This window comes from Myripristis murdjan, chromosome 9 (genome assembly GCF_902150065.1).
Source record: "Myripristis murdjan chromosome 9, fMyrMur1.1, whole genome shotgun sequence".
Taxonomy (NCBI): Eukaryota; Metazoa; Chordata; class Actinopteri; order Holocentriformes; family Holocentridae; genus Myripristis; species Myripristis murdjan.
In genome coordinates, this window is record NC_043988.1 from 37,183,487 (window position 1) to 37,192,983 (window position 9,497).

At 40.1% G+C, this 9,497-nt stretch overlaps 1 protein-coding gene across 1 annotated transcript in view; it reads right to left on the reverse strand.

Annotated features, from left to right (window-relative positions):
* Positions 1–4,601: 4,601 nt before the first annotated feature.
* Positions 4,602–9,497, reverse strand: part of slc18a1 (solute carrier family 18 member A1) — a 24,356-nt gene continuing 19,460 nt past the window's right edge. The window contains exons 17-18 of the mRNA XM_030059740.1: positions 7,143–7,276; positions 4,602–4,712 (exon numbers count right to left, since the gene is read on the reverse strand). Of these exons, the coding sequence (XP_029915600.1) occupies positions 4,602–4,712; positions 7,143–7,276 (245 nt within the window). The remainder of the gene's footprint in view (positions 4,713–7,142; positions 7,277–9,497) is intronic.

Here is a 9,497-nt window from a genome sequence, read left to right on the forward strand (position 1 = left end):
CTCCTCCTCCTCCTCCTCTTCATCACTGTCAGTCCTGGTCACATCAGGTGTGTTTGCATCATCATGGCCGCTGCCCACGTTGCTCCACGTCGTTCCCACCCTCACAAGCCCCACCCCCGCCTGCCCCGCCCGGCTGATGTGACCCATGGGAAACATGGGAGGGAAACATGAAGCAACACTTTGCTCACCTGGGAAGGACAAACAGCCCCTCCGCCCCGGCCATTTATTGTCTTTTAACCAACTGAACCTTTGTGTTTTTGTACAGAAATTACAGATGAACAAATTATTTTCTAATGAAATAGAGATTAGGGGGTAGGATTAAATAAGTTTGTACTTCTTACTCCTTTTCGAGCACGTTAATGGTGATAAGTGCATCTTATTTTATTTTATTTTTCTTTATTTTACTTCATTTTTGAACCCTTGTTTTCTTATTTACCTTTATTTAGTATTGATTATTATTATTTTGTTTTTGTTTGATTTACTGCTGTTTATGTTTGAAATAAAGATCTCAATCAATCAATCAATCAATCAATCAATCAAAAAACCTTTAACCTGCTGTGTTTTATTTACCTGAGTGTGTTTGATCTGACATCAGGACTTTCTCTGCTGATGTGTTTTTTTGTTTGTTTCTTTCTTTTTTTGTTTCTTTTTTTACAAACTTCTTCACAGCCGAAGTTGGATTTCCTCTTGTGGACCATACAGATCTATTCTATTCACTTTTATTCTATTCTATTCTTTTGTATTCTTTTCTTTTCTTTTCAATTCTATTCTTTTCTATTCTATTTTATTCTTTTCTATTCACTTCTATTCTTTTCTTTTCTTTTCTTTTCTATTCTTTTCTATTCTATTCCCTTCTGTTCTTTTCTATTCACTTCTTTTCTTTTCTATTCTATTCTTTTCCTTTCTATTCTATTCTATTCTATTCTATTCTTTTCTATTCTATTCCATTCTATTCTTTTCTATTCTTTTTTATTCTTTTCTATTCACTCTTATTCTTTTCTATTCTATTCTATTCACTTCTATTCTTTTCTATTCTATTATATTCACTTCTATTCTTTTCTATTCTATTATATTCACTTCTATTCTTTTCTTCTCTATTCTATTATTTTCTATTCTATTCTATTCTATTCTGTTCTTTTCTATTGACTTCTATTCTTTTCTTTTCTATTCTATTCTGTTCTTTTCTATTGACTTCTATTCTTTTCTATTCTTTTCTATTCTGTTCTATTCTATTCACTTCTATTATTTTCTATGCTATTCTATTCTATTCTATTCCGTTCTATTCTTTTCTATTCCATTCTATTCTATTCTTTTCTATACACTTCAACTCTACTCTATTCTCTTCTATTCTATTCTATTCTATTCTATTCTATTCCATTCTATTCTATTCTATTCCATTCTATTCCATTCTATTCTATTCTATTCCATTCTGTCGTATCCTGGGTGTTCTACCTGTGATGTGTGCCAGACTGTGAAAGCAAACTGTGATTTTGACTCAGAAGTGCAGGACACGCTGTTTGTTTGTTTTTCAAAATAAAAGCCTGTCCAGCAGCAGTCTGTGTTCCTCCGTACGACACAGATCCAGAACAGATCAGATCAGATCTGCTGTTCGTTCTTCATGTCGCACGAATCAAAGAGGATCTGATCAGAGAGCAGCTCCTTTATCAACCAAAGCCTGAAACGCCACAGCTTCCATTCATTTCATCGCCTTGTGTTTATATTTCCATTTGACAAGCTGTTTGCTCTCTCTCTCTCTCTCTCTCTCTCTCTCTCTCTCCCTCTCTCCCTTCGTCACCTTCATCTCGTTCTTCTCATCATTTCCCTCCAAACCGTCCGTCCGTCTCTGCAGCTCCCAGGCCAGACAGGAAATTAAAGAGCAGATAAGCAGCATGTGTACCTGTCGCCTTTAACACCCAGAGGACCCCCCCCCAACACACACACACACACACACACACACCCCTCCCCCCTAACACACACACTGCACAAACACAGGCTCACAAACACACACACACACACACACACGTCTGAGGCTTTCATCATGTTCCAGTCCCTCTGCTTTAACATTTACACATTTGTATTTGCAAGGACAGGAACACACACACACACACACACACACACACACACACACACACACACACACCTGACAGGTAAATGAGGCGCAGGTTTTCCAGTTGACAGCAGGTTTAATAGACACACAGGTTTACACACACACACTGCAGGTCAGTGTGGCTCAAAGCTCCAGCAACAACAACATCAACAAAACACTGTTTACCCGAGAGGAAACACACACACACACACACACACACACACAGCAGGACGGTGTGTGTGTGTGTGTGTGTCGCCCAGTTTGATTCAGTCTCAGTCTTGTGACTAAAATGCAGATCACTTTTAGTCTCATTTCAGTCAAATGCATTTTGTGATTTACGGCACTGAGAGGCCCCGCCCCCATTCAACCACACAGCCAATCACAGGGCGGCACACTGAGCCTCAACCAATCACAGGGCGGCACGCTGAGCCTCAACCAATCACAGGGCGGCACGCTGAGCCTCAACCAATCACAGGGCGGCACGCTGAGCCTCAACCAATCACAGGGCGGCACGCTGAGCCTCAACCAATCACAGGGCGGCAGACTGCGAGGGCGGATTTCTGAGCGTCTGACAGTCGACTGATCACGTTTTCATCTCCTCTCCCAAACCAAACGGTTCGAGTCAGGTCCACCAGTGTTAATTTCATCAGCTATTTTCAATTTAGTTTTAGTCTTAGTCTCGTGTCAAATGCCCTTTTTACTTTTAGTCATATTTAGTCAACTTGGATTCTTTTTTGTTTAGTCACATTTTAGTCGACGGAAAGTCTTGGCATTTTAGTCTAGTTTTAGTCGAAGAAAATCCAAAGTATTTTAGTCTAGTTTTAGTCGAAGAAAATCCAAAGTATTTTAGTCTAATAAAGTTTTAGTCAATATTCTTTTTTAGTCTTTGACCTGCATCATGTTGGCTTTTTTTTTTTTTTTTAATTTAACAATATTTAAAATTATTATTTTAAAAATGTAAATTACTTATCAAACAGACCTAACAATTCAGCTACCAATGAATGAGCAGTAGTATGCCTGTGATAACATAGATTGAAAAATAAGCCGAAGTGATCCCTCTTCTCTGAATAGACAAGCTAAGCCAGTGTGCTGCTGTTAGCCCACGGCAGCGCAGGAGGAGAAAAACTAACGCGCATCCAATTAATGCACCTTCTGGATTGTAATTTAAAAGTCTATGACGAAAAATATGACTGATATCGATGTACAGTCCGGGCCAGCGTTGCGTTCAAGTGCAACTCCAAAAAGGAGGACAAATAAGCGTCCGGACGAGGCATTTAAATTCGGGACTGTCCGGCCTAAATCCGGACGTATGGCCACCCCACTCCCACGCCCACCAGTGGCTCAGCAGCTGTTAGCATCTGTTGCTATCATCCGTCCATCTCGACCAATCAGACGGACCGCGACGCAGCATAAACACCAACGAAGAAGAAGTCGACCAATCACACGGAGCGTCACCGACTCAGGAACCCCGCTGTGAGCGAGCGAGCGAGCTAACGTTAGCAAATGCTATTTTAGGTTTGCTAACGTCAGTCAACACCTCATCCCAACCTTAACCATGCAGCTAACAAACGCTAAGCTAACGAGCGCTAAAAGCTAAACATTTGATTGGTTCAGACGGACTGATGAAGGTGCAGTGACCGACCAATCCAAACCACGGGGGGGGCGGGGTCACCGCGGCTAACGTCCAATCAGAGGGAGGTAACAGTGGAATCAGGTGACCAGCGGCTGTTTGTGTTTTAGCGGCGTTTTCCTTTAGGTCCTCGGCCGGCTAGCGGACGCTCTGAACGGAAAATATGAACGGGCTTTTAGAAAAACGCCAAAAAAACAAACACATAAAGTTTGTGCACGTTTTGTTTAAAAATCCACCTGACACCCTCTTTATCGACATCTCTTTTATTTTGATATAAACAGGAAGTCTGGAGGTTAAGGAAGCTAATGCTAACGGTGCGTTTCAGTTCCTGGGCTGAAACACGGTAAAGCTGTACGCCGTAAAAAAAACCCCACCCAGAATGACACTCCCATTCTGTGTTTCAATCTTGTTTTTCTTCCTGGCCGTGGGATGAGATAATCTGAGATAATCCCACTTGTTGCCAACACAAAACTTGCTTCCTGCCGGTTTCCACAGATTTATTCTTGTTGCCAGAATAATTCCTGAACCTGCACTGGAAACAGCTCAGATTATCTCATCCCAGCCATGAAGTGACCTCACGTGACCTCCACTTCCTGTCAGACAGAGCGTCTTAAACAGTGACATCATCATCCTGCTCCAGTGGGCAAATTCAAAACCTTCACCTTAAAGCACCTGTCCCTTCAAAATAAAAGCGTGTTTCTCTCCCAGTCTGAGATCCTGTTGTTTTGCTGCAGCTCAGAGTTTGGTCGTCTTTGTAAACCCGTTCATATTTTCTGAAAGGCAGAAACGTCATTTTAACGTCGACTTTAGTTCCCTGTGTGTGTGTGTGTGTGTGTGTGTGTGTGTGTGTGTGTGTGTGTGTGTGTGTGTGTGTGTGTGTGTGTGTCACTCCTCTGTCTCCTCCTCTTCACTGTAGTCGCTCAGAGGAAAGTCACGGCTCTCCTTCTGTGTGTTGTAACTCTTCCTGTGCATCACACACTCCTGATCGATGATAGCCTGCAGCACAGACACACACACACACACACACACACACACACACACACACACACAGAAAAACATTATTATGCAGTGCAGTCAAACAATATCCATCCATACATCCTGACCACAGGCTGTGCTCTGTGCCATATTTTATCAATAAAAACATTTTATTCCTTCATGTTTTCCTTATGGAAGGCGAGGTCAGAGGTCAGAGGTCAGAGGTCAGATGTCAGAGGCTGAGGAGGAGACTGTGCTTCTGCTTTCCCTCTGACTGGATCCCACAGCACGAGGACAAACTGGTTTCACTGGTTTGTTCTTCTCATAAAGATGATGGAGTTTATAATCTCAGAGTTTTGGAGTTTTCTCTTTAATCTGTGATATTCTGAGTGTTTCCCTCAGAACATGACCCCCCCCCCCAGCCTCACTGATCACATGATCTCTTGATCGATAAAACTATTGATCTGCAACTACAAAATGTTTTCAACACAGAGGAGACTATAAGAGACACGAGAGACATGTCTGCTGGCAACATCACCTGTCTGTCTCTTAGTCTGTCTCTCTCTGTCTGTCTCTCTCTCTGTCTCTCTCTCTCTCTCTCTGCCTGTCTGTCTCTCTGTCTGTCTCTCTCTGTCTGTCTCTCTGCCTCTCTCTCTCTCTCTCTCTCTCTCTGCCTGTCTCTCTCTCAGTAATCTCAGTGTAATTGACAGTCTATTATGTTTTACTGTTTCCCCTGCAGCTTTGAAGGCAGCGAGCTCTGATCTGTAATCACTCTAATCACTGTGTAATGACTTCACTCACACACACACACACACACACACACACACACACACACACACACACACACACACACACGGCAGCCTGGAGTCTAAAGTTTTGGCTTTGACATCAGAGAAAGAGAAACTTCCTCACGATGTGCCAGAACCTGCCTGTGTGTGTGTGTGTGTGTGTGTGTGTGACACTAAATCTTTCAGATTAGTGTTGTTCCTAACCAGAGTCTCTTTCCCTAAAGTCAGATTATATCATAAACTGTATAATAACACGGTTATATCAGGAGATATTTTCCAGTAAATTGTTGCAGCGGAGAGAGGAAACAGTGTGTGTGTGTGTGTGTGTGTGTGTGTGTGTGTGTGTGTGTGTGTGTGTGTGTGTGTGTGTGTGTGTGTGCGCACTCTGTGACGACAGCAGCACAGCTCATCTTAAGGCTGTGTGTACACACACACTCATGCAAACATATTAAACATATTTGATAAAAGCATGAGAACGCTCTGCCTCAGCGGCTCTCAGCCGGCCGGCCGCTCTGCACTGCCGTAATAATGCAGATTATCATAATGCAGATTATCATAATGTAGATTATCATAATGCAGATTATCATTACGCAGATGATCATAATGCAGATTATCATAATGTAGATGATCATAATGTAGATGATCATAATGCAGATTATCATTACGCAGATGATCATAATGCAGATTATCATAATGTAGATTATCATAATGTAGATGATCATAATGCAGATTATCATTACGCAGATTATCATAATGCAGATTATCATAATGTAGATTATCATAATGCAGATTATCATAATGCAGATGATCATAATGTAGATGATCATAATGTAGATGATCATAATGCAGATGATCATTACGCAGATTATCATAATGCAGATTATCATAATGCAGATTATCATAATGCAGATGATCATAATGTAGATGATCATAATGCAGATTATCATTACGCAGATTATCATAATGCAGATTATCATAATGTAGATTATCATAATGCAGATTATCATAATGCAGATGATCATAATGTAGATGATCATAATGTAGATGATCATAATGCAGATGATCATTACGCAGATTATCATAATGCAGATTATCATAATGCAGATTATCATAATGCAGATGATCATAATGTAGATGATCATAATGCAGATTATCATTACGCAGATTATCATAATGTAGATTATCATAATGCAGATTATCATAATGTAGATGATCATAATGTAGATATCATAATGCAGATTATCATTACGCAGATTATCATAATGCAGATTATCGTAATGCAGATTATCATAATGCAGATTATCATAATGTAGATTATCATAATGCAGATTATCATAATGTAGATGATCATAATGTAGATGATCATAATGCAGATTATCATTACGCAGATTATCATAATGCAGATTATCATAATGTAGATTATCATAATGCAGATTATCATAATGTAGATGATCATAATGTAGATGATCATAATAATGCAGATTATCATAATGCGGTGATGCATTCAATGACCTCACAGACTATCACCATCCTCCTGCGGTGATGCGTTTAAAGGGCAGACACAGGCACAGGCAGTCACAGACAGACAGACAGGCAGGCAGACAGACAGACAGACAGACAGACAGACAGACAGGCAGGCAGACAGACAGACAGATGATCTGACCATCTTCTCCTCCCGGACGGCGGGGTTGCGTAACAGGAAGCAGAGCGGGGCGTACAGGATGTTGATGACGCCGATAAACACCATGAGACAGGGGAAACCCACCGCCTGGACCAGAGCGCCACCTGTGGACGGACCTGGAGAAGACGGACAAACAGGTGTTAACACAGAGTCACAGACAAACACCAAACAAACACGTTTTAAATGGGATGTAGCTCGCATTTATCTAACTTCACGTTTAATTTTCTCTTTAATTTCATGTTTCACAGAAACTAACAGAGAAGCTAACAGAGAAGCTACAGAGAAGCTACAGAGAAGCTAACACAGAAGTTGACAGAGAAGCTAACCAAGAGGCTAACAGAGAAGCTAACAGAGAAGCTAACAGAGAAGCTACAGAGAAGCTAACCAAGAGGCTAACAGAGAAGCTAGTATAGAGGCTAACAGAGAAGCTAACAGAGAAGCTACAGAGAAGCTAACAGAAAAGCTAACAGAGAAGCTAACCAAGAGGCTAACAGAGAAGCTAGTATAGAGGCTAACAGAGAAGCAACAGAGAGGCTAACAGAGAAGCAACAGAGAGGCTAACAGAGACGCTAACAGAGAAGCTAACGAGAGGCTAACAGAGAAGCTAGCAGATAAGCTAACAGAAAAGCTAACGAGAGGCTAACAGAGAAGCTAGCAGAGAAGCTAACAGAAAAGCTAACAGAGAAGCTAACAGAAAAGCTAACAGAGAAGCTAACAGAGAAGCTACAGAGAAGCTAACAGAGAAGCTAACAGAGAAGCTACAGAGAAGCTAACAGAGAAGCAACAGAGAGGCTAACAGAGAAGCTACAGAGAAGCTAACAGAGAAGCTAACAGAGAAGCTACAGAGAAGCTACAGAGAAGCTAACAGAGAAGCTACAGAGAAGCTAAAAGAGAAGCTACAGAGAAGCTAACAGAGAAGCTACAGAGAAGCTAAAAGAGAAGCTAACACAAGGTGAAGTGTCAGCACAAATCTTTAGCTGGTGTTGCTGTGGGATTCAGCTTCAGTAAAGCGTCTCTACTAATTCATAAAGGAGTCAATATCAATATAGGGTACCATTTGGTGTCCCGGGCAGAAATCACTCACTTTTCATGAAAAATTTGCAAAATAACAAAACTCTGAGGGTTTATTATAAATGGCCAAACATTTAAACACACATTGGTACAGAGATACATCTTTAAAAGGGTGTTTTTCATATTTAAAAAAATGTTCTATGATTAGATGCATGTGATTTTGCGATGTCCCAAACTCCTCTCTACTAACTTCACTGAGTGAAATAAGTGGATAAATGATATACAATGTACAAACCTTTTACATGCTCTTGTTGCTCTCATCAAGTACTTGAATAAAATGAGTCAATTGGATCATTTATGGTCTAATTTCATAATAATAATAAACATTTTGCATGTGTCCCTAGATTTGCTGTCCACCCCGTCATTAGTTGGTTACTGCCACTATAAGAAACCACCTGCTGTAATCAATGACATCACTACCACTGCTTTGTCTTTTACAAATGGAGTGAAGAATAGAGAGGACATATCAACATTTAGATTTTGACATTTTCATCATTTTATGATTGAACTTGAATGTGTTCAATCTTAATGTGTCCCCCCTGTCATTACAAAATATGAATCTATATAAATGCTTTTCAGAAATTCAAAATATGTTTGTTAAAGTATACAGAGTCACCTTCCTAACTGATACATGTTGCTAGCTAATGGCCCAACATGTGCTCATTAAATGCAAACTTCAGCCAAAAACGTCCACCCTGTCATCGTCCACCCCGTCATCAAGTCTAGTTTTATAACAGTTTTATAAGTTTTTCAGTGTTTTTTTGTGGTAGGCCTACATTTAGGGACCAACATGTTTTTGTTTTGTTTATATTAATCTTGTTTTTTTCGTTTAGTTGAAGGTTTTATTTATTTATTTTTGCTGTTGTTGAGTGTCATTTCCAGATGTAGCCTACCTGTGCACAATTCAAAATACAGTAGGTGAAAAAAGTCATGTTTTGACAAAAAACATTTGTTGACAAAACCGTAACATTGTTTCCTTTAAATATATATGAGGCACTTCACTATTGTCCACCCTGTCATGCCAAGGTCCACCCCCTCATGTCATTGTCCACCCCATCATGTTCATGTTTTACGTGAATAAATTATTATTTTCACAAGTTATCAAAACCTTTTGTGTGATTTTGCTCTGAAGAGATTAGGGCCAAACAGTATTATTTCAAAGTTTGACCAGATACCTTTATTTATAGAGTTTATTCAGAAAAGAAAGTACAACTTTCACAGATTTTACATATACAAACATATTTTTCCATAATTTCTGTATTTTTG